Below are 25,935 nucleotides of genomic sequence, written 5' to 3'. Positions count from 1 at the left end.
TCCAGGGGAATAAGGTGATAGTAAGCAAAGCATTAAAGGCCATCTCTCTAAAGCAAACACACTGGGTCCCCGCTCAGTCAGAAACCTGTGCCAAAGTCATTCAGTGGCTACATAAAACATCAGAGCACACGATTCAACGTAAGCCGCTGCAGCAGTCCCAATTTTCACCTCCTCTACTCCTTTTAAAAGTTTTAATCCTCAAGATTTTGGTGCCGTTAATAGTCGATACTTATATATTGTTGCAGTATATACATTAATATAGTTAATTTTATTGTTAGTGGTGTTAGTATTGTGTTGAGTATGGAGGCTGAATTCAAATATAAATCATGACGGAAATCTTAACAATTAAAACTTCAGTGGATCTGCAAATATTTTTAACCATTTTTAACATGAGGGTTTTATGAATATTGGAAGTTGTTTAAAGATTACTGCAGCTACGTGTCGTCCGCTCTTCACTTTGACATCTGAGCATAAAAGTTTCTGTCTCATGAACGAGAGCCTTTTCTTTTACTGCACGTTCCCGCCGGGCTGTCAAGTCTTTATACTCTCCTGTCTGTTTATTCTGTGGTTTAAAATAACTTTTTAAGACGATAAATAACATATAAATACTCTATAATACTCTATAACTATAGAAATAAAACCTCTCTGGGCTTCTACTCAGTCTCTAATAACGATTATACACAACAAGTCCATTGGGGAGCATATACTAGAAGGGCACAGCCTACTGTGTCTAATACAAATAATAGTAAATGTACATTTTGATATACTGTTGCTGTACACTCCTTGTGAGGGCAGAGTGAGGGAGATCCTCTTCATGACGACGTTTTGGGCTCGATTCTCAGAGACGCTTCGTACAGGCTCTCCTCATCCAGCACCGTGCTGCTGTCGAGCAGGTACCTTCCCGCCTGAAGCAATAAAGAGCACAGACATGAAGATTCCTCAAGATTTCTTCTTCTATTAATGTAAACGTGGAACATTTAGCCCATGGTGGCACAAATCAGTGAGTTATAATAAACTATCCTTTATTTAAAGTTTCAGTTCTTTTACATAGATGAAGTTTGCGTGTTATGTAAGTTTTGAATGCAGGATTTACAAAGGATTTTTGATTTTTTTTTTGATTGACTGCACATAAAAATACAACAGTCCAATTAAAGGACACATAACTTGTAATCCATAACTGTTAATGCAGAAAAAATAGAAATATTGACTGTACGGTATATTGTCCATTGTCAAACTCTGACCAACAATCAGAGCTACACATAATACCCAGAAGCGCAATTCATTCAAGAGGTTATTGACCTCTTTCATCTGTTTTCACTAATACAGAACTATATAAGCTAAGTAAGCTAACCAGACAAATACAGAGCAGACCTACTGATATGTTTCATAGCAATGCTAATAAAATCCAGACATCAAAACTACAGGCTCCTGGAAATTATGAAATAAGTTTTTTTTTTAAAAAGGCAATACAGATAATACAATAAGTAACCTCACCTTTGGTTGATAATCAATCTTGTAAGCTGTTTGCTGAAATTGCCGTATCTCTCTGATGATGTGGGATATCTGGAGGAAAATAGCAGAGAATAATTAAAAAAAAAAAAAGGCAGATACTTTTCTAATTTATTTCCACCGCATGCCTACATTTAAAAGAGATAAAGCAGAAAGTACACAGTTTATGGTACTGCATGTACATGCTGATGTTCTTTACCATTCTCATCTTGGAGAAGTTGACCAGGTTGTCTTCTGTGTAGTTGGGAGTTCCCTCCTCGATGAAGGCCAGGTCAGTCAGGTACATTCCCAGGTAGGGGACACACGGAGGGTCACAGCTGAGGACAGCAGGCAGGTCAGAGACAGACAGCAAATATATGGGTACACGCACAGAAACTAACATAAAGGACATTAAACACAAAAGGGAATATTCTACAGCAGCAAACATGATTACTTACTTCTTCAGAGCCTCTCTCAGGTTTTTGAACCGGCCCTCCGATGACACCAGCTTCTGTAACTTGTCTATCACAGTCTTCGTCTAGAAATCAGATCAGGTCAAAACTGTTACAGCCAGAAACTGGACACCACAACCTTCTGAATAGAGGACGGACAGTCTTATTCAAAATGACCATTCTCTGCCACTCTAAGAGCATGTCATGGTCTCCCTTTTGTTCCCTCGCAAAATGTCCTCAGTCATTTCGAATACAAGAAATGAAGAAAAAAAAATCTCAAGTAATATTTCTTGTCTAGTGTTGAGATGAGAAGATCATTACCATTCTCATATCTGTACCAGTAAGTACGAAAGCAAAAGCAAGTAGAGGTACTGATGTAACCTAGTCTGGCTTTGTCCCAAAGAAAAAATAAAAAAATGTCTAAAAAATATCTCTCATGTCTAACAACATCTGAAAGAAAACGTCTGAAAAGACTGACACTGTGAGACCTAGTGAATACTAAACTACACCCCAGTTGGCCTTGTATGGCCGACTGGATGGGTTAAATACAGAGGAAAAATGTGTACGTATAAGCTAAGCTAAGCTAAGCTAAGCTAACATAAGATAACATAAAACAGGTTAAGATAATCCTCTGATTTATCCCACAGTGGGGAAATTTGCAGCAACATATAGTCAAGGACCAATAAAGTTAGTCTAATTTGATACCTGCTTGGAGACTTTGAGCCAGGTCTTCTTGAGGCGGAAAACTGAGCTGCGGTTGAGAGAGGACGTGATCTCCAGCACGGCGTTGTAGTTGTGGAGGCAGCGGCAGATGTCAGCCACTGCCACCCATTTCTCAATCACCGCCACGCGCATGTTGACATCGTCCCACTGCAGGATCTCTGTGGCAATCCTGTTGCTGATCTGACAAAAGAAAAAAACAGACAAATACATAAGATCTATCTATCTATCTATCTATCTATCTATCATTTAGAATACCAGAGTAAACACATACATCGTTGAAGTGTTTGGTTGTTTTCATTATATACGGGGTTCTCTCGTTCTTGTCGTTCTTCATCCAGCCTTGACCAAAGAACTCCCTGTACACACAAAAAAAAAACGTTTCCAAGTGATCAACAAACATGTCAACATTCGCTGCGTGTGTACCGCCCTTCACCCTACCCTCCCACTCAACCTGCACAGTTTGTGCGTACACATACAGTATGTGCGCGTACTCACTCGTATGGGATGACCTTGAAGACCAGGTGGTCCAGCAGTGTGAGCTGCTCGGCTATCTCCAAAGCAGAATGGCTCTCAAACGGCTCGGTCTTACAGTCTTCCGTGGCCTGAACACACAGACACGAGGCAATAAGCATTGATGCAACTGAAGCAAAAGAAACGCGTGTTTTTATTCTGTAATCACTCCCTCACCATCTGCATGATCTCTTCAATGGTGACCTGGTTGTCTCCGGGGTCCTCCTGAGTTAGAGTCCTGAAGGCGAAGACGTAAGCGCCATTATTTTTCAGTTTTATTCAAAATGGCTTTGATACACAGAAAAGGCTCAACCTCATCCACTGCATGTTTATCAGTTTCTCTAAGTCTTAGGTTAGTTTGCGGTGACAGATTTGTTAAATCACACACAATACTTTGCTTTTCCTTACAGTTTTGCCATAGTGTACCCATTTAAAAGTTTGGTTTGTGTTCCCCAGAGAAACAGAGGGCACTTCAGAGACTGCAGCTCTGCAGAAAGGTTAAAATGTTCTGCTCTCTGTAGCATTACTGGCCGAGTGCAGGTACATTTTGTGTAGGTGAACCAAGAGTTAGATTTAGACCAGTTCCTTTTGGGTTTTTTTACTACCTCAGTGATATTTCTGTCAGAGGAGATTTTCTTACTAAAACTTTTATTTTTTTTTTCCACAAACAAATGTGTCATATATGACTGGATGTGTGATCAAGCAATGATAACGGGAAACCAACCTGATAATGTTGGCAGCTGCCTTCCTTTCCTGTGTCAGGAGCTCTGGGTCATGCATCACCTCCTCCAGGAAGCCAATTACCCGCATCTTCAGCTCTGTGTTCAGCTCAAAGTCCTGAAGACCCACACAGGAACAACAACAGAGTCATTACAGAGGTGTTGCTTTTTCCCCTGCAAAGACACGGGAGAGATAGAAACAAGCAAAAGACGAAAGGAGGAAGGTGAACTGTACCTGCGAGTGCTTGGAGACCCAGTGACGCAGCACATTCAGGACCCTGTTCGTGGCGGCTCTTCTGATAACGAACTCTTTGTCCCCATTCCTCTGGTCTGTAGGAAAACCTGGAATCAGGTTTAACAGTAAGTTAGAACCACTGTTTTAAATCGTTCCTTTACAGTGCATTTTATTATTTCAACTTGTGGAAAAATCCTATATGTTATATGTTTAGACTCAGCACAGGTCAAAATATTGCTCAAGAAGTATAAATGTACTTTTAATTTGAACGTTTTGGGGGGCCTGATCAGAATTACATGTGCAGCTCCTCATTTCGCCTACTTTTACTCTTGTTGTACACTATTCTTTCTTTAACGGCACATAATCAAGACAATGAAGCAAATGGCATTAAGAATGTGGTCTGGAGCCCTCTAGTGGTCATACGACACAAACCTGCTTATTATCTGGACCACTAATGTCAGAGGATCTCTCACACATTTCTCACATTTTCTGAGAAATGTGGCAATGTAATCCAACCAGAACTGAACTTATTGCAAAGTCATCTCTTCTTTGATCACTGAGATTTGTTGCAGCCATGAGATTTTAGATACTGTTTCTGTAAACAAGATCACATTAAGTAAGCTGGTTCAGTGGTAAACAGCTTTTCTGTCCCCTCATGTGACTGACCTGTGCTGGCGAGGGACATGCGGCGGTACTTCTCCTTAGTCGGTGTTCCTTCATTTGCACCAGCGGTGGCAATGGCGAAGGCCGAGGCGGCAGAGAGGGCACTGCGGTTATTGTCCAGCTCCCGGCAAGATGACACCACCATGCCGTTGTTGAAGGAAAACAAGGAAAACTCTACAGGCACGGAATACAGAGATTGAAAGTCATAATTACATAATCATTGCAGGAAACTGTTAAACTATCTAAGGACACTACCTCTAAGTTCAGAACATTTCATACGTTTAACAGACATCAGTATTGTGGCATTTTTAGTTTGTCTCTCTCTATCAGGGTTACGGGAAAACTGGTTAGGTGTTTATAGGTGATTTGACTCCTTCTGTGAAGCGTGCTGTGGGTATACAGTAGCCTACCACATGTGTATAATCAAAGTTGTTGGCCAGTGGAGGGCAACAGAGAGCTGAAGCAGACCCAGCAGTACAGTGTGTCCTGCAGCTCGTGGCAGTGACGGTGTACACTCCACCGTGTCCGCCTCTCTGCCTCCCTCCCTTCCTCCCTGCCTTCCTCCGTTCAGCCGGGGGCGGTATGGAAGAACACGCACATCGTTGCTAAGGTACAAGGTTTCCTTCCACCTACTCACACAAGGCACTGGCTTCCCTTGTATCCAGCACCGTGGGAAGAGAACACACTGGGGATGAATTGTGCCTGACTACCTACGGGGTGGATGCTCCCTCTCTGTGCGGTGCGGGGAGGGCCACGAGGCTGTGGGTGGTTTTCATCAAGACCTTATTTGGCTTTAGCTACGTCGTTTGTCGTTTCAAAAAAAGAAAAAAGAAAGTTTGCTTTAAGTCTGCTGTGGCTATATTTATTTAACTCTACGAGTTGCTCTTCTCATCAAAACCTTTTAACACTTCATCTGCAGTGGTGATCATTTTTAGACCAGAGAAAAGACGGTGTGGATCTGCAGGATCAAGCTCCAGCGATAGCTTTTCTTAACAGAGGCATAAGGGGTCTGTGTCAAGAAATGGACAAAGTTAAATGTTTAAATTGTTTTTTGTCCCTCTCATATCTGTGAAATAACTATGAATAGCCACAGACTGTTAGCTTGTAACAGAATAAAGACTGACAACAGGAGGAAACAGCTTGACTGGTTGTGTCGAAAAGTAACACAGTCTAAGAGGTGTATGTGTCTGACAACTACTTGGCACATAAGCCCTTATGTACCGCGCTGATATTTTTCCCCTCAGTTTTTATCCAGACTAAACAAACAAGTTTCCACTCTCTATTCTCAGCTAAGCTAGACTGCTGCTGGCTGTAGTTTTATTTTCCTCCGCATGAGAACACAGGAGTGGTAAAGATCTGCGCACCAAAGAAAAGATTTCCCAAAATGCTGCACCAGTAGGTCAAGGGAAATAATTCTCTGTAGCGTCTTATGACACCTGAACCAGTCAGGAAACGTAATCTGAATGCTAGCTGGTGTTACAGGACAACTGCTTTTGTGTTTTCACTTCAGTTTAACTGCTCGTTTAATTTTAGTAGGTTTTCTGACATGCAAAGATAAGTAATCTGCCAATTGGAATCGTTTGTTCAAACGGTCATAGAGGATGTACCATATGAGCAGTGGGCCTGCTGATTATTTTTTTTGTTATTGATAGGATGTATTGGTCTTATTTTATTATTGTCATATTTTTTGCCAAGACATTCCCCTTGGCAAAGTACCGTAAGTCAGCAGCACGAACCACTAAGCTACTGTAATTTGCCAGCTCTCACATTCTTGCCAACTCATTTGTCTTTTAACTGGTGAGCTGGGATTTAAAAGTAGATCACAAGACATTCTGACACAGACACCGAACAGCTTAAACAGGATCTCAGCACATTAGCGGGGAGACAGAATCATACTGTACCGGAGTTTTTTGACTTGACGTTCTTGGGTGTTGATGGCGACTTGGGAGGAGACATTTCTGCTTCCGTCTCATCGCTCTGACTTGGCTCTTCATCACATTCCTCTCTTACAGACAGATCTGGACAGAGAGCGTATGTTTGACAGTCAAGAGAAAAGGCTACAAAGAAGAAGATATAATGAGATGGGCGTTGTGGTAATGAAATGGTCGGGGAAGAAAAGGTGTGAATGCAATAATATGATAATAACATAACCTTTTTTTATTTTCATGTCATCTCTATATCCACTTGAGACTCTATGACTGCTCTTTTACTGTTCAGTCCCAAGGGATTCTGTTTAAAGAGTTAATTAGTTTTCCCTTTACACCACTTACTAACCAAAAATATATATCAGTAACACTTTAAAAAGCTTAACATAAATACAACATATGTGCATATCAATAAAACTTGTAAAACTACTGCCACAGTTATGAAAGGTTAATTGAAACTGTGCAAAATCACAAACTCTCTCAGACAGTGACTCCCACCTTGCTTGTTGGTGGCAGCCTCTTCGGCCTTGCCTTCGGCCTTGGGCTCCCCCTCATCGGGGATTTTGCTGGCCATGGTGCTAGACACATAGAGCTTGTTGATGTCGAGGGTGGTCTTACTGAAGGGCGACATGGTGGAGTGCATGCTTGCATAGCCATTGGGGGAGCAGCTGAGTGCGGCCAGGTCCAGGGCTTTGCCCCCTGTGATGATGGGAATGTTGAGCGAAAGTTTGCGACGCCGGTTGGGAGAAGACGTCTTGGTGATGGAGAGAGGAGGAGGGGAGGAGAACTTGCGGCTGGCACGTGGCGACGTGGGTGGCTCGCCGTAGAGGAGTTTGTTGTTCTGGCTGCTGGCAAAGAATAGCTCCAAAGAGCTGCAGGAAAGAAGAGAGTAAAAGAGAGGAGGGAAATGAGGATGAACTGTAAAAGAGCAAAGCAGCTCTTTTTGAATTTTAGGTAAAAAAAAATAAAAATACTTGTGACCTGAATAGGAGAGAGTGGAAAGGGGAGAAATGGTGATAATGGGCACTTGCTGTCTGTACACAGAGGCAGAGAGGGAACACATTAACCACAGGGCTCTTCGGGAGCTCCTGCCTCTTTTATTTAAGCTACATTGTTTAAGACAGCATCCTCCTTGCACTGAGAGCCACCCCCTCTGAAGGCCTATAAATAGCATGTCAAGTGACAGTGTGGGAGGCACGGGTGCTGCCAACAGCAACCAGCCCAGGGGAGGCCCACAGAGACATGGGTAGAGAGAAACACAGAGAAACGGGGAGCCACATAGAGACAGAGAGGGAAAGTGGGAGAAGGAGACAGAGGTGCAATGCAAAAAAAAAAAAAAAAAGCAGGGGCGAAAACAGTGATACAGAGAGGGAGGGGGCGAGAGAGGAGCAACATAGTGGATATGGATTCCACCACAGCAAAGGCTGCTGGCTGGGAGTGGGCGATTGGGAAGCCTCGAGCCCTGTATGGTGTTAGCTGCAGCCATGTTGTGTCTCCTCGCCTAAAACAGTGAAGAATGTAGATGACAGGAGCAAAGATTGGAACGAGGGAGGCTGGTGTGATAGAGGAAAGGAGAGAAGGGGGGGAGGAGGCGAAAATAAAATGAGAAGGAAAAATGACAAAAAGCAAAGTGGAGAGGCAAGAGGGGACACAAGTATAGCAGGAAAGAGGAAAGACTCGAGGAGATAATTAAGCAGGAGACGACAGAGGAGTATGACAAAAAGGAGAAGCAGAGAAGACGAGAGGAGAGCGGGGTCTGGGTGCAAAACACCACCATCAATATTTAATACCGTAGAGCCGCTGCAGATGATGGGAGAAAGGGTGAGAGAGAAAGGGAGGGAGAAGACGAGGAGAGAGAAGGAGAGGGTGGGGTCCTGCAGCAGAGTAAAGGGTTGCCATGGTGACAGCGCAGCGGAGAGAGGGATGGTCAGACTTGTGGAAAGAAAAATAAAAGCGAGAGAATGGAAAAGGGTAAAGAGAAGAAGGAGAAAGAAGAGGAGGGGTTCGGAGGAGGTGGGCGGACACAGGACCCAATTAACTGTGATGGCGGACAGAAGATGTGTCGGTGTGACCTCTCCCTGCCTCCACTCCGGTCCCTTCTCACCTGGACAGGATATGATAGCATGATGGGCTGCTTACAGACAGTCCACGTGAGAGCAAAGACTAATTCAGACACCGGGGAAGTCCCACCTCTTCACTGCACCATTACAGCACTGTTGCTGCATCCTCTGGAGAAAATATGTGGAAATCTCAAACTTTGTTCCCTTTTCAGTTGTCACAAGCTGCTGCATTGGACCTGGCAGTGAGGTACTTGTAGGAGTTTAATGGAACAAACCATCGTGGCGCTGCTGTCTAAGCTGCTGTCCACTTACAGAAAATCTAACAGGGGATGTGCAGGACATGACACATGAAAAGGATTTCTTTAGGCGCTTCTACACAAAAGTCAAAATAGTACAAAATGACACAGAACAAGTTTGAACTTAACCTTGCCTGCTATATTAGCTTGAAACGTGAGTTTGGAGTGAGTGGCTGATGAATTTTAAGACACATCTCTTTAACATATTAAATAAATTACATATTCACTTTCACAGCTCAGGTTTTATTCAGTCCTATAGGCCTTGAAATTCAGGCGGGGGCAAATTAGCTTAGCTTAGCATTAAAGACCTGTAACAGGAAACAGTTTGCCTGGCTCTATCTGAAGCCTTGTTATCATCTTGTGAGGCAGCCAGCAAAGGCTTCTTATTTTCTATGGATCAAACAAACAAGATTTAACTTGCTTTTAAGAGAGAAGGCATCAGAGGTGTTTTTTGGTGAATACATTTAGTTTCCTTCAGATTTCCCTTGTCATCCTTGTAACTCTAACCCTAGTTAAGCTAACAGTCTCCTGGTCATAACTCCATATTCAACAAACAGATACAAAACTCTTATCCAAGTTATGTTTAAAGATATTTTTCAAGGTTGCCAATGTTCCTACATTCGCACACATCCAGTTAATGCAAGACCGGTCATAGATTTTTTTTTAATGCTAGCCTGCTACCGAAACATGGGTAGTGTGAACAAGTTCATACCCTCTTGAAATGAACTCCCTCACTCACCGTGCAGGGATCGCGCTGATGGGCTTCTTGTAGATGGTGATGAGCTTGTCCAGCACCACGTCAGCGCTGGTGAAGACACGGTAAGAGTGCAGGAAGGTGTTCAGGAAGTCAATGGAGAGGAAGCGCAGGTCGGTCAGCCTCTCCAACAAGCGCTCCACGCTGGCATAGCGGATCTGCAGCACCTTGCAGGAGTTCATCATCTTGCTGAAGCGAATGTCGACGTCGTCGCAGTACAGGCTGGTGTCTGACCTGCGTCGGAGTGAGATTGCAGCCCACCTTTAGTTAGTTTACTTAACTGCTCATGTGAGGGTCAGTGGTCAGAAACTTTACATTGTTAAGAAGCAGTTTCAGAGAAATTTGAAGATTAACATGTTTTATCCAAATAACAAAGCTAAAACAAAGGTAACTGGACTTGTCAAGCTTCACTGAAGACACTTCACCACTGGCCTTTCTAGTCTAGACTAGAGAGAGGCCACAGAATCATTCTGGACACATGGAATGGACTGTAAGTAAGTACTGTGTCAAAGATGTTACGCTATTGATCCCTGATTTTCACAAAGAGAGGTAAGACTCTGTTTCAGGGCTAACATTAGCATTAGGTTTCCATTAATGGAAGGGTTAAATAACGTGGTATGGCATGTAGTTGTGATGGCTGAGATTGGAGGCTGTCGAATATATCTACAGTATATGTGTGTGAGTTTGTGTAACCTTCACTCATGAATCTTTCATGTATTTGTCATACACTTGTGTAATGCCAATGCCAGTCTCTGTGTGTGCATGTATAATGTGTGTGCTTTTCTGTGTGGTGTCCGAGTCGGAGAGTCTCACTTAATCATCTGTGGAACGGTGACTTTGCTGTTCTCCTCGAAGGCGTTCATCATCAGACCATTGCAGCGGATGTTGTCAATGCACTGTAAGGCAGAGAGGCAGACAAAGAAAAGGACTTTCAGAGAAAAGGTGATTGAAATCCACACGTTTCTACCGTAAATCAGTGGCTACAATGACCACCAGGCTTTTAATTTCAGATCCTCTTAATCACTGCATTGATAGCATGTGCGTATAAAAGACGTATGCTCTTTTTCCATGAGTGTTGTCATAACTTGGACTCTCAGATCTACACCTTTCTGTTTTCAGTTCAGTGACTGAATACTGGTCGAGAGAACTACCTGGCTTATATCGCTTGTCCATGCTGACTTCTCCTGTCGGGACGAAGCAACCAGGATGACGGTGTAAGGCTGGACATCTTTAGGCTCAACCATCACTTTGAAGTCCAGGTGCTCCGTGTCCTGGCCACTGCGCTCTCCTTTGGCTGCAAGACCCAAAGTCAACAAGCTTTATTTGAAAAGACTGAAAAATGCTAAAATTGTTTATTGTCCAGTACTTGATTAAATCACATGCATATGTATCAGTGAACCAACTAAGACGATTGCGATCGTTTTGGTCAAATTAAATGGAGGTGAATCCAGTTTCCCGATGGCCGTGTAAACATAAATTCAGATAATCACTCATGTTTTGACACATTGACACAACAGTGAATGTGGGGGTGGAAGAGGAAAAGTTGGAAATGATGCAACTGCGAGTCTGGAAAACAGTAAGGAAAAGCTCTGCACAAAATACTACTGTTTCTTCATAAATTACACAGGGGTATTGGTGTTTAAATTCAGACACAGTTTTCTCATCTATATCTGCTAAATTATGCCGGTAAAGTGGGAAACACACTTTGTTCAGTTCTGATAATTCACCGGCTGTAAGAGCTATCAGCAAGCAGGTTGCTGCAGGTTTGTCTTCTTTAAGGGCATGACGTGCTGTTGCTTCTTGTTTTGACTACCACATACAGCCAAGCTATTGTTTGGGGCTCCGTGAAAAAAAGAAATGAGAAAGGGGCCCCCAGATGACCACCCTTTGGCATATTCTGCACATTGTTGAACCCCCTTATACTTATGAAGGCCGTACAGTGCATCATCAATACTCCAGAACCCATCACTAGGGGCTCTCTGCTATCTAGATATTACTATCACTGCCTACAGTACACACACTGCAACATTCTCATGTACAATTTATGAAAACATGTGAATATATTAACTTACACTCATCATCTGTCCCCTCTGGCTCCTCCATCAGAGTGCAGTCTATGAGGGACACCACTCCATTCTGTGACAAGGTTGAAAATACAGCAAATACGTGACAGAGCTTTTGTTCATCAGCCAAACTGATGTCTGTGCGTAACAATCGTGACAATTGTTAATAAGTACAAAGTAAATGAACAATAATTCAAAATTAACAAGCAATAATACTATGAGAAGACCTGACGTTAGCGTTTTTCTGCTATGGATCCGTCTGAATTACAGTCCCGCTGTACTGTACCTTAGTGATGTGAAGTTTTCCTCCAGAGCCTCTGGTACAGATGATGAGGTGTTTGGAGAAGAGGAAACACTGTCTCTCGCCCTCCTTCTTCAGAGACAGAGAGCCCAGTCGGCCTCTCGTGATCTTCCCTTTCTCGCTCATTGGCACCTGGATCAGAGAACCTGTGGCATCACACACACACACATGAGAAAGGCATGTAATGAGACCTCTTTTCATTCCTTAATATGACAACTGGTCTGACATTCAACAGCATTTGAAAAGTGTAATTAAGTGACACAAGAATTTATGTGTGAACATCCAAACTTCTGTGGTTTGCCTTCATTTGATTTCATTACATAAATGCAACACTGACTTTAATAGATTCATATGTTTTAGATGTCAGAGTTACTTTCCTACAGTATTTACCCTCAACTGTCATTTACTTTTACGTTAGCAAATAAACCAATGACTGAAGGGCCATTTTTTTCAATGTCTAGTACTTGCCTTGTCTAACAAACGTCTGGCTGGTGTCAAGCAGCACTTCACAACCCTCAACGATCATCCGCTCAATGGCGAGGTTCTTCCTGATGTTCTCGGTCTCACTCACCTCGTCGTGCATGATTCTGAAAGGACAACAAACAGCCATGAATTCAGGTTCTACTCAGTTCACGTTGTGTGTCCTTTTGTATTGCCTTAATGAACTTCACTAACTGTTTGTGACTTTGGTTCATCGTGGCTTCATGTGAACTGACCACAAAATCTGTGCAACATAAATACTCATGCATTGAATACAGGCGATACTGTTTTGTGTATCTAAGTGTTCTGAGATTACTTGTGTGGTGGAGCCACATAAAGGTACTGTAGGTCAACACAATCTACCTGGAAAGTTCCTCCAGTTTTGACTTGGCGTAGTCCAAACTGTTTCTCTCCACATGCTCGTGAGGAGTGTGAGCCAGCAGCTCATGCAACGTCAGGATGTAACGAGGGATCTAAGAAAGAGAGACAGAGAGCGAGAGAGAGAGAGAGATTTGCTTTTATCAGTAACTGAAATGAATTTTTTGTTAAAATGCAGTTAAAATAAAGAGTCCGAAAGATTATTTTTGAAGTTTATCACATGTTACTTTAATTATGACTCTCATTCACTCTTTAAATAGAATTCACTTCCATTTGAAAGAGAAAATCTGTGAAAGTGCATTGATTTTATCCGTGTCAGCAAGTCTCAGCATCGTTGTCCTGTTTGTGATGTGGCTTTTTACTTCAGTAGTACTGCTGTTGCCACTAATTGGAGAAAAATGTCATCTCGTCATGAGAAAAAGAGCAGATATAATCATATATTAATGATTATTCTTAACTATTTACATTTAGATTCATTCATTTTTGGTACTGTGCAAGATTAAGAAAGCATTACTCTTGCTTTCTCAAAAATGGGAAAATGTAAAATGCTTCACTTGTTGTCTCAGATGCTTTTGGACGTCAACATGAATGTCCGGTTTGTAATTCAGTGCTTCGGAATAGCTGATGCATTATTCCATCAATTATCTACTATATACCCACTTATCCTCAAGGGGGCAGCTGGAGCTTATCCCAGCTGTGATTGGGTCTGAGGCAGGGTACACCCTAGAAAGGCTGCCAGTCTATCACAGGACAGACACAAAGAGACAACCATTCACACTCTAGTGCACACATATGGACAATTTAGATTCATCAATTAACCTAACGTGCATGTCTTTGGATTGGGGGAGAACAAACTAACTCCACACAGCCTCAGCTGGCCGGCAGGTTTGAACCCAACATGTTTCTTACTTTGAGGGCGACAGTGCTAACCACTAGCACCAGTATTATTTCATAATAATATATTTTGTGTTGCTAAAGTGCATTTTAATGAACGTGGAATCTTACCTGAAACATGGGGTAAGTGAGGAAGGTCTCCAGCGTCCTCTCCTCACAGTCGGGCTTGGCCTCGTACTGTTTCAGCAGCTTGTCGAAGTCTCTGTTCTGTTTGCAGTGGGCCAGGATCTGCAGGCTGTACTGGTGGTTCCTCACAAACTCTTGGTAGATATTCAGCATGGGCAGTAAGATGTCAAACAGGTCAGCTGGAACAAGAGAGGCAGCAGTCTTAGTGCATATTAGGATATTCTCTATGTACTGACCAAACAGAATTAACAAAAATAATCTGTAAAGACACCAACAACCACTGAAAGTCAAAACTCTCTGCAGTTTAAAAAGTGTGAATTGATTTTGTACCAATTTGTGTTAAATCACTAGATCTGTGTTTCAACTACAGTTTGAATTACAGTATGTGGGTAAAAAGGACAAGGAGAAAGGAGTCTCTGAAGGATGAAATGCTTTTTTTAAAAAAGAAAATATGTTGTGAGAGCCACAATCCAACCTCCAATGTACTGAGTTGGTGCCAAAAATCTCAGTGGCAGAGCTATCAAAGATATTCCCATGATTTACTTGAAATACCGTTATTAGTGTGTGATTTGGCTGAACTGATACTTTAACAAATCCAACTGAAAAGAATATTTATCCTGAATTGTGTGGGCGACTGACAGTCTGAGCGTCTCTTACCCAGCACCAGTGTCGGCCAGCTGGCTATCCTGGCCTTCAGGCCCTGGTAGAAGATCTGGTGGAGGAACATGATGGTCTCACTAATAACACAAAGAGAAACAGCGGTCATGAGCTACTGTTTCTCCTTCTCCTGTACACAACCATGGCAGATACCACTGTCCCAACTACTGTGTCACAACAAGTCTGAGCACCAGACACCTGTTAAGGAAGATGCTGCTGACATCGTCGTGGGTGATCGGGGGCTTCTTGGAGCTGGCGGCCATGCGGAGCGGCCGCAGGAAGTTGTTGACCAGGATGTGGAGCTGCTGGACGTATTCGGCCTCGGCCTCCAACATGCTGAACACCACCTGGTTCCTCTTCCTCATGCTTTCAGCGTGAGGTGAACGTATGTAGTCCTGAATGATGGTTTTCCACTTCCTGCGGCAAATCCAACCTCGCAGGAAACTCTGGACCTGTGATGGGAATGTTTGGCACAGAAAGGTTGAGCTGATGTGTTTAGCAAGTGACTTCCTGATGCAAAAAGGAGTATTATACAGTATTATACTGTATATTTGAGATGCCTGACGCCTGTTATTATACTGTAGTGGAATATGTTAATATGCTGATGTTATCATGTGACATTTAAACATTTGGGGTCTGGAAAATTGGATTCCAAATAGTTACATATGCCATCTGTGTCATGGCAAGTAGTTATACTCACACCCTATGTGTTGTGATCTTTTTGTTATCCAGTTAGGTTTCCTGCTTTATTTTGCAATCTGTTGCATTTAAGTTTTACTTCCTGGCTTTGTCTTTTTCCGCCCCGTGATAACACTCACCTGTCTTCCCTTGTGTCTTTTGTCTTCATGCTCCTCCCCTCATCGGTTTCACCTGTGTCTTGTTATTACATCAGCCCGTGTGTGTGTGGGTGTGTGTGCATGTGTGTGTGTGTGTGTGTGTGTGTGTGTGTGTGTGTTATATATATAACCCTGCCTTTGTCAAGTTGCCTGTGGAGTTACCTTTGTTTCACAGTATTTTGGTTCAGTTCCTCGTTCTTGGATTTCATCTTTTTTTAGATTTGTGTTTTTGGATATCCTGCCTCACACTCAGCAGTTTTCCATTTTGATTAAAGTTTTATAAAAGTGCTTTTGTTTTTATGCTCCTGCCTGCCCTTATGTCTGCATTTGAGACCTACCTCCTCACCACGGATCAACACTATGTCACAGTTAGTGGAAGATACTTTATATGGATATACCATTAGACTGGAACAACATTAAGTTTGGTACAACATGTGTGCAAGCTGAAGATAATGATGCATTTGTCAAAAAAGTGTGACAAGGTGTAACGTACATAGTCCTGGTGGGAAAACTGAAGTGAATCGCCAACCCCGCAATCAGTGGACATCCCATTCTACATGAGCCACGGCCTCCAACAACTTATACAAGTCAAGTTATTGACAGGCTAGACAGACAGCTGAAGTGTCAGATGGCTAACTTTAGATGGTAGTCCAAAAAGAAAAAAGTCCAAAACTGGTAGCTAAATACAAAATAAATACTGGACTGGTAGAAGGGTAATGTTGCTCCATGCCTTCTGGATGTTCTGACCAACTCCACAATAAATGGAGCTTAAGTTAGCTGTCAACATTTGTTGTTTTTGTTGTTTTCTTTTTCTTTGTCATTTGGGAAAAGTTGGGGAAACACTGTGCTGACAAAGTGGCACAGGCTAGCTAACATCTCGGTTTAAGACGTCCAGTTATTTGGAGTCACATTGGAGTTATGTTTCCTCTTACAGTATTTGAGAGTAGGCCATATTTTTCTGAAGGCTCTCACTCAGTCAACTTTTTAAAGAAATATCTTTTCCACTTTCCAAGTTTCCACTTTGTTAACCACCTAGCTATTGTGACTGTAAACCAGTGTTGCCCAGTGTTGAGAGTAAAGCTGAGGGATGAATGACCAAAATACCGAGCTGAAAGACACTAATTCGCTGAGCGGAGCTGAAGGAATTATCGATCGTTTTATCCTAGCTTTTACAATTTCAAATTTTTGCATTCTTTTTCATCGTTTCAAAACTTCCATAGATTTATTTAGGATGGTTGTAATGAACAAGGAGTTCCTTGCTGCAAATGCAGGTTCAAGCAAAATAAACCACTAATATTCGTGCTGTAAAAGATTTTTGCCTAATCACTAAACTCTCCCAGCTCTTATGTCTTTACTTGATTTAAACAGTACACATCACCCAGGCAGTAGGATTTCACCTTTTTGATCTTCTTGATCTCCGTGTCATCTTCGCTGGGTGGCACCTCTGGATTTGACTGGATCTTCTCATTGTCCTTCAGCAGTCCAGCAATCTGAAATTCAGCACAACGGTATAGGACTGATTCGGTCGGGCTAAAACGTGTTATGCTGTGTACAGCTACAAGCCTACTCACGATCTGGGTCACTTCATGTTCTCCACCTGCACTGCATGTTTTATTAGGATTATTAATGTCTTATTCAACGTTTTTAAATTGCTTTTTGTTCAGATTTGTTACCGTCCCTTAGCCGCTTCAAAGATTCAAAATACCTGTTACATTTACTCCCTTTATATGCAGCATGTGAATAACAAAACTTTTAATAAAGAACTGAAATTAAACAAAACAGCCCAAAGTCCATTACCAGTGCACACTTTACCCATGAAAAGTGAGACAGTAGATTACCATTTTCTGGTGCAGACTGCGGTATCATGCACAACAAAAGCTGATTCATGCATATTGAAAACATTCAATTCAATTGAAGGTAGCCATTAGCACATTAAAGGGAGACGCATTTGATCTGGTTTAGACTGAATAATTAGGGTACAAAATACTCAACAGTATTGCAGAGCCTCTAACAAGTACACCCCAGGGGCACTGTGAGCTGCGAAGCTCACCATGCACTCACAGCATTGTGGGTCTGGGTCGTGACCTTTGTCCTGTGACCACTCACTGTTATTATCATCTCTGTCTGTCTTCTTTTACTTTCATTGCTTTGTCTCCACCGTGTACCATACAGTAAGACAAAACCAGCATTCAGATTGACACAGGTATTACTAGCATGAAATTACAAGGCAAGTTACCTCTGATTTTAGTCGCTCTATCTCGATTTCCCCATCCTCTATCTGTTGTCGAAGTTGCTTGGCAACCGTTTTCTCCGTCTCCACTATTTGGAGTAGATGAAGATACTTCTGCATGAGGCTCTCATGCTCTGTAGCCAGGTTCCTGTAACTATACAGACACACACGCACAGACATTGAAAGGACCTCATTAACGCATGTTTCATGGGCTCTCCACAGATTTATCACGGCAGACCTCTGATCAACATATGTTTGAACCACAGACCTCACATCCACACCGAGTGCCGTGCGCTTATGCACTTTCTTGGCAACTTGCAGGCTTAGAACACCATGTGTAAAAGCTGCTTCTGCATGAGTAGTAATTCTGTACATTACCCAGTTCAACACTTTATGTGCATGTCATATGAGGCTTAAAATCAGTGCAGTCGACTCCTTCTAGTTTGTGTAAATCAGGCCTCAAAGCTATTTTGAATTCAGATGTCTCTTGACATCAATGATTTAGATTATTAACCTTAACAGAACATTTGATGTAAATAAAGCTATTCAAAGCATCGAACATCAACACATTGGGAATCTTTAAAAAATGTGACATGAAGATAAGTAAATACAGGTCTTCATTGCTCTGCTGAGGATTACAATATTACAGAGCAACTTAGCCCTGTACAGTAAGTGCTGCTGCCTAGACAGAGCACTAATCAATTTAATCTTCAATGAGCCCAATCAGTTGACCTTTTGCCATACAAATGCACAGTGCTGACATTTAGAGTCATGGTATCACTTGGCTTTCATGACCCTCTTTTGTCCCTGTATCTTAAAGGAGCATTTCACCCATCACACATGTGAGGAATCCATAAACCACTAGTCAGTATTGGCAAAAATTTTTCATTGATGGATGTTGATGGAAAGGTGCCTGTAAAGGTAATAATACATATTAAAAAAATAAAAACTGTTGACACTGCCCTTCTGCATCTACACGATAGTAACAGTAGATATGCACACAATAAACCAGTGGAGGGAATCATAACAGAGTCAGTACTCTCCAGGGGTTTCACATGAAAAACACTGGAAATAATGGCCCAGGACACACATGTGCCACACATCACTCTGATTTTCCAGCTGGTTGAGCAACAAAAGTTCAGCTAAATTGCAGTTTTACTTCAAATTTGTACCTAGTGTGGATAACGGCAGAAAATTTGAGTTATGGCTTTGATAGTATAGACAAACAAAAAACAATACCTGAGTATAAAGTGCCATAGAAGACAAGGAGAGCAGATCATCACACTGATTTGGTGATTGTTTGACTTGCTGTTAATAATTACTGTTAGTAATTCTCGGTACACTACATTGTTTAATGCTGCCGGTGTGCAAACTCCTCACCCTGCATAAATGAACCAGACAACAGAAACTAAAACTAATGTATTTTTGAGCCTAAAAGCAAGGTTGCACCGATGGCAATGACGCAAACATCTAATAGCGTGATAAATTATTGGACACATTTTAGTGGTAAACTGGTGTCAACATTTAGCTGAAAACACGTGGCTGTTGTGTTTTGTTATGTTACCAGTCACTAAGTGTTTACGCCCATGCCTCGGGCACCTAATGCTCCAAGCATGCTCACTCGAATAGGTTAAATGCAGAGAACAAATTCCTTGCATGTGTGTACATATATACACGGCAAGTAAATCTGATTTGATGTGTATATTTTCGCACTGGACAAAATTTACAGTTCTTTAACTGACCTTTTGCATTGTCAGTCGGAGCCACTGTATTTTTAATTCTGTGTATGTCGAAGACATACATGTTATAATCTGGGCTTGGTTTTGAACCTAATACGTTACAAACATCTGATAATGAGAGCTGTTCACGTGACACCGCATTTGATGTTTTCTGACGTGTGGCCGAGGTAAGTCTCTTTCACTGACTGATTAAATTCACCGGCGCTACACTCACGCTTCTCGGCAAGACCTCCACCTCAGAAGGTCCTCGGCCTAATGTGTGTATGTAGGTGAGAGGTCATGTGTGAGAGGTACCTGGCCTGTGTGATTGCGGCCACCCACTCATCACAGTCCTTGACGTCCTCCGTGCGCAGCTCCAAAGCTTTCTGGTTGTCATGATTGAATGTGACAGTGAAGTAGTACTGGGAAACAAAAACGAAGAGAGAGAGTTAAATATTTGTTGAGCGTAAAATGAGATTATCAGGCTATGATGAAGCCACAAAGTGAACGACGTATACCTCAAGCAAATTTCTTAAACCTACATTTTCTCTAAACTGAACTTGCATGTGCACACACGTGCGTGGACATGTGTGTGAAGGAGTGGGAGAGAGAGATCCTGAGGGAAAAGTCTTGAGAGATTCATTATAAAGCCTCTGTGCATTCTGTCTGTAACCTGGCAACTCACCTCTGAATCGGCGGAAGCCTCTCGTCTGACGCCATTTTTTTGTTTAGTTTCATTTTTGCCTCGTTCCAGTGATTTGGCTGCATTTTAGCAACACAAACACCTCTAGGTCCTCGCCCCCTTTTTTTTTACCCCCCTCTCACCAATTATCTCCGCTGACCTGGCAGCCTTAAAGGTTCAGTTACGGCAATTACGTCAAACGCATGCGGGATTGTTTTTAAATAGGCTTATGAGATAAAATCCTCAAATCAACAAAACTGGTGGTCACCGCACTAATAATAAGGACAGCCTATTTGTAGTAGAAACACATCAAATTATATAACACCGATGCATTGTAAATAGACCCCCACAAATCCAATATATTGGATTTTTTTATCCCTCCCAAATGCCAAGAGCAAATCATTTGTGATGGGGAGTAATGTTCCATATTTCCTGATGAGCGGCAGAACGGGCCTTTGTCAATAACGTGCTTCCCATCTCTCGCATCCTGCGAGCTGGTGTGTCAAGCCTTTTAGGCGGCTATATTTAACCGCACGTCACTACATTTTTCGCCTCAGATACAAGTCCTTGTTTAAAGTTTATAAACAAACGCAACCAGATCGGATCTCATAATTGATTTGAAGGTGGCTTCCAGTTGTATTAAACCTCAGAGCTACTGTATCGCCTTTAAACCCGTTTTCATAAGTCTGTCAAACAGAAAAGTGGCATTTTAAAAGTCTAGATCAAGTTAACTACTGATCTAGTCTCTGATCTTACATACAGAGCGACAGAGTCTGTGGAATCCCCTATTAAAGAAGAACTAAAGTCACTATCAGAAAAACACAGGGAAATATATAGCATGTCTGTTCAATATACATAAACTACACTACTGTCAGTAAAATGAAAGTGTGACTAGTCTGATTTATCTTAAATAAGCAAGAAAAGTGAATGAACACTCACAAAACCTACATTTCATCACTACTGGAAGTAAATTATTACTTGAAAAGGCAATAGCTTCTATTTGAGTCTACAGTGTACACTTACACTGTACTTATACTGCACTTGTTGTGCTGTTGCCCAGATGCAGTTGCTCATGTTCACATTTACTTTCAGTCGGCCACGGCCATGCTGTCTATGGTTAAAATATGTCTATTGTGTAACCTATGTTTCAAGCTTATACAATAAATTCATTCAGCTGACCACATAGGCAGACTGATCATTGAGAATGTATTTATATACATGAAATACACAAAATAGTACAAAAAGGAAACGCCGCACCATCGCCATCACCACCACCAGTACCTAAGACGACCCATCTCCCCTTCCTCGCATGCCCATATTTTGCTGTACTTGCTAAATGGAGCACAATGCAAAGGCATGTTGTTGCACATTTTGTTGGCCCCTTCAAATGCACTTTTTCAGATGCAAATAGGGGTTGCCATAGTAACTGTGGGCTTAAACGTAGCTCGCCTTCTAAATGGGGAATAAGAACATTTAAAAAGTAGAACACTCCAAAGAATACAATGAGAACGGAGAGACAGACAGAGCGGGAGGGAGAGAGAGAGCGATCTTTTGCCTTTTTGAGGAGTGAGGGCTATAAAAAGCACTGTAGCCCTGCAAGGTGGCAGTTGGCTTGGCATCTATTCGCTGCATTGTCCCTCTCCCTGTCACACACACAGACACACACACGCACACACACACACACACACAGATAAGATCCAGTGCTCTCCTGGCCATTCCTCCTGCAGCGTTGCCACACACTCACTGAAATACAGTACACACACACACACACATCTTACGCACTCGACAAAAATCTGGAATCTGCTGTAATCCGTCCATGTAAGAGGTTTATTGTCAGGAACGTACAGTAGCATTGCCTCTGACGACCTCTGCAGTCTGCTCATCGACTCAGGTGTCATTCTTTGTTTTTTCAGAGTGGGGTAAAGTGAAAAGGAAATCTGTATGCCCTCAGACACCTGGAGCATTGATTACACTTTCTGTCCTCATTTCACCTTTTCTGTGCAGACGCTCAGTTTATGGATCGACATTGGCATATGCAGGAGGACACAGCCAGACAAATATAGACTCTGAGGCACGCACACAAGACGAGACGAGTTGCACAAAGATGCACGGACGTGGACACATACCGACATGATTGATTGAACACCACATAGTGTGCGATTCTCGCACAGGAAGAACATGTGTTGGAGCAAATATCTTTACATGTGCACAGTTAATAAACCGAGAATAAACCAATACACAAATGCTCCAAAACTGAGGTAATTCATCACTGACACATATTATGTAAAGGGACACGTGCTGAGCAGAAGACTGTGTTATGCTAATTGAAGGCTTTCAAATTCATTTAATTCGCTGTTGAAATAAATTCACTGGAGCAGTCGGCATGAACAGCTGTCATCGTAGATGTCACTCAGCACATATTCTATCCCCAGAACAGCCTCTTGTCCTGACACGGTTTTAAGAAAATAGGCTGAACAGTTCTCAGAGTTGAATGGTTCACAGCGACCAACAAGTCCTCATAACTAACTAGTCCTCATAAGTAGGCTCATTTCCACATAAGCCTCCAGAAACGATCAGTGTGACCTTTTTCTGATCTTCCACCTTAGCGTCTGGTTAATTTATAAAACTAAATCTTCTCAATTTACCCTTGCAAGCCAAGAAAAACTACATTAAAGCAAAAAGAAAATCTTGTCTAGGGTAAAATAAACAAAAAATGATCATAAATGTCTAAATATAGCATAGCGCCATCTGCACCACTATACTATATTTGCCAGGTCTAGTGTTGGGAACGTATGACAGCAGAGTTCAGCATCATGGACAGCGACACTGGGTACGTCTGATGGAAACAGGAACATAGAGTAACTGGAACAAGAAGAGACACTGTAGGAGTCACAGACAATGGATTTACTCTGTTCCCATCCTTTATGCACCCCTACAATGTGTTACACAGTAAAATACAAATGGTAAAGAGAGCAATGTGATTCTATAATAACACATAATCAGATCAACTTTACAGGATCAGTGACAGACTGAGTGTTGTGGTGCAGCACGCAAATATAATCAAATATTCCCACAATGGGTGCAACAATGTTTTGGGCCGATTGATTTTGTTTTGTAGCTACTCTCGCTACGAAATAAGAGCAATCCATGAGGGATGGGTGATCAACATTGTAGATGGGATATACACAACATCCTCGACATTTATACCAACAGCAGCCCAGGTGGTAGTTATTGATTTTGAGAATGTGAACATTTTCCTCTATGAAATCACAGTAACGGGCAAAAATAGCCGCCTTTTCTTCCCCTGCTCTTTATTCAAGAGTTTCATACAACTAGCTTCGAAATCACTTATCTTTATAAATAACCCAAGTCATATTTGTGCTATTGTGTAACCTCATCCACCAGGTTGTACACTTTAATGTTGCACTGGAGTTATTTTATGCTCCAAATTGCACCCTTGTGGCCTATGTCCCAAGTGTGAACCCCGACGTCAACACTTTTATTGGAGACACCTCTGTGCAATGCATAAAATGCCCAAAAATATGGAGAAGACAAAACTCACCAGTGCAAGGACACAAACATAGTATGTGCCAGTTTGCAAAAGCCACACCATGTTGCCTTTAAATTGTTGTCACAATTATAAATTTGAAAGTAAAATAGTAAAAGTGTAACATGTCAGCAAGGGTGAAAGTCCAGATGTTCCCCGAATTCTTGGTGAAAACAGCTGAGTGTCTGTGTTTCCCTGTAAAACTGAGATGATCTTTTTAACACATGAGCTATGAATTTGACATTTCCCTTCTTTATCCCTTCTGCTGCAAGGAAAGCAGAAGAGGCTGCAGCTGGCAGAGCAGATTTCAGAAGGTGACTGCAGTCATAGCTCACAGCAGCCTGACCACTTCTCTGGCTCCTTAACGCTTTTACGCCACAATCTTTAGTTCCTCCAGCAGCAGCGTCCCTTCTAACCCCTCAAATCGGTTCCACTGGACGCAGCCACGCTTTCCCCGACATATTTCTGAGTGTGTCACTGGCATTAAAAAACAACAACAACAAACAAAAAAAAAACGTTCAGCCCTCACACATGATAATCCATGGCACTAAGTGCCAGGGGAATTAAAAACAAAACGAATGGGGGATGTAGTGAGAAACAAAAGCATGCCCTGGAAGTCGTTTGGTTTTCATTCATGGCTGTCGTTAACAACCCATGATAATGAGAGAGCTATCAAATGAACCAAGCCGCTATAAATCCGGAGGACACACAGTTGCCAAGGTAGGATGCTATTAATATCAAGACGAGGAATTAAATCAATACGTCAAAACGACAGGGGAAGGGACAGCTCTCCTCCGCAAGATGGCAACCTACAAAGTTTGGATGCAGTTTAAGTTTACTCCGTATACATGTGCTGCATTCTCTGAACCTTTGTCTAAAAATACTTCCACGGATATAAATGTGACGCAGCGGATACTGTGATATTGACTGGAATAAAAAAAAAGTCTGCGCAGAGAACTTCGAGCCTCTGTGGATGTTTGTATTTCATGAAGTTAATGAGACACCTCTGAGGTAGACTGCGAGGCTATTTTAGTGCAGAATCGAGACAATCAATCACTTTGGATGACGCCATTGCGTAACTCTGAACGTCAAGTCAACTAAGATGCAATAGCATCACTGGGAAATTGTTTGCGTGGTAATTATATAATGAGGAAACAACACTTTGCTGCGTGTGCAGAATACGTGCTCTCATAAATATGCCGCTTTAAGCCGGAGCCAAAGTGATAAAGCAGAGTTTCATTGATGAGTGCGTCCGAGCAGTGAGACTGATTACCTTGACGGTGTCAGTCAGACAGACTTAGGGGAGCTCCCCGTGCGATCAATATCTTACCTGCTTCTCTAAGCATTCCTTCGCTGATAGAGACGGCTTGGGAGACGGCGCCCTGTCACAAACGCATCCCTCCAACAGGTACAGTCCGGAGGGGCGTGAGCTGGAGTCGTTTTCGAAATAAAACAACATATTCTGCAACAAAGCGAACCACTTTGCATGCCATTTTGTGTTGTCTGAGCTTTTCTTACTCAGGCAACCTCGCCTCGTCCCGTCCTTCTTCGCCAAAAGAGCCAGGTAGGTGATGTGGCCATCATTGAGTCTCATCCCTTTCTGCATTTTGGCTGTGAATCCGGAGAGGATCTGCGGGGATGCCTGCGGATTCTTACATGTTCTTCTCCTCAGTGCCTCCGAAACACAGTCAGACTTGGTGGGCAGCAGCCCACTCCTGTGTGCCCATCACCACTTGCTGCACTAATGTTTGCAACGGCGAAATCAAAACAGGGAGAAAACGGTGCACGGAACGAACCGCGGTCACGCATGAAACTGCACTAAACTGTCCACGCTGCAGGCGTGCTACTGCAGCCCCGACGCCGTCTCAGAGATGCCTTCCTCGTGAGCCCAGCAGCTCATGATGTGGACTCAAGTGTCCGCGTGCGGAGCCTACACAAGCGCGCGCTCACACAAACTCAGCATCCTGCTCTCTCTCTCTCTCTCTCTCTCTCTCTCTCAGAGGGAGGAAGCGCAGTCACGTGACCTGTCCCCGGCACAGCGCAGATTTCAGCACCTCGGACAGAAACTCACCCGGAGAGACCACGGGAGAGACGCAGTTTCTTCAATCGGAGGATCCCGGAGGAGACACACAGACCCTAATCATCTCAACCCTAAAACCAATGCTTAACATGTTCTAACCAACGAAAAGTCGTGGGTC

At 42.6% G+C, this 25,935-nt stretch overlaps 1 protein-coding gene across 3 annotated transcripts; it reads right to left on the bottom strand.

Annotated features, from left to right (window-relative positions):
* Window positions 1-285: 285 nt before the first annotated feature.
* LOC311485525 (ras-specific guanine nucleotide-releasing factor 1-like) lies at window positions 286-25,712 on the bottom strand. Of its 3 annotated transcripts, none has more exons than XM_084541000.1 (27): window positions 25,068-25,712; window positions 19,824-19,930; window positions 17,797-17,944; window positions 16,958-17,050; window positions 14,923-15,176; window positions 14,725-14,804; window positions 14,053-14,246; window positions 13,033-13,142; window positions 12,658-12,776; window positions 12,157-12,335; window positions 11,898-11,961; window positions 10,977-11,119; window positions 10,639-10,721; window positions 9,811-10,059; window positions 7,214-7,587; window positions 6,687-6,808; window positions 4,794-4,962; window positions 4,128-4,234; window positions 3,898-4,010; window positions 3,351-3,411; window positions 3,159-3,265; window positions 2,935-3,019; window positions 2,646-2,843; window positions 1,947-2,026; window positions 1,709-1,826; window positions 1,495-1,563; window positions 286-905 (listed from the first exon to the last, which is right to left on the bottom strand). In XM_084541000.1, the coding sequence occupies exons 1-27, from the start codon at window positions 25,341-25,343 to the stop codon at window positions 813-815; spliced, it is 3,795 nt and encodes a 1,264-aa protein (XP_084397126.1). In that variant the 5' UTR covers window positions 25,344-25,712; the 3' UTR covers window positions 286-812. The 3 variants fall into 3 exon arrangements, with proteins under 3 accessions (XP_084397126.1, XP_084397125.1, XP_084397127.1); XM_084540999.1 differs by having other exon boundaries at window positions 12,175-12,335; XM_084541001.1 differs by having other exon boundaries at window positions 4,794-4,964; window positions 6,692-6,808; window positions 12,175-12,335.
* Between the last annotated feature and the right edge of the window lie 223 nt (window positions 25,713-25,935).

This window comes from Chelon labrosus, assembly GCF_963514085.1.
Source record: "Chelon labrosus genome assembly, chromosome: 3".
Taxonomy (NCBI): Eukaryota; Metazoa; Chordata; class Actinopteri; order Mugiliformes; family Mugilidae; genus Chelon; species Chelon labrosus.
Note: the sequence above shows the minus strand (reverse complement) of the source record. Positions and strands in the feature narration are given on the sequence as shown.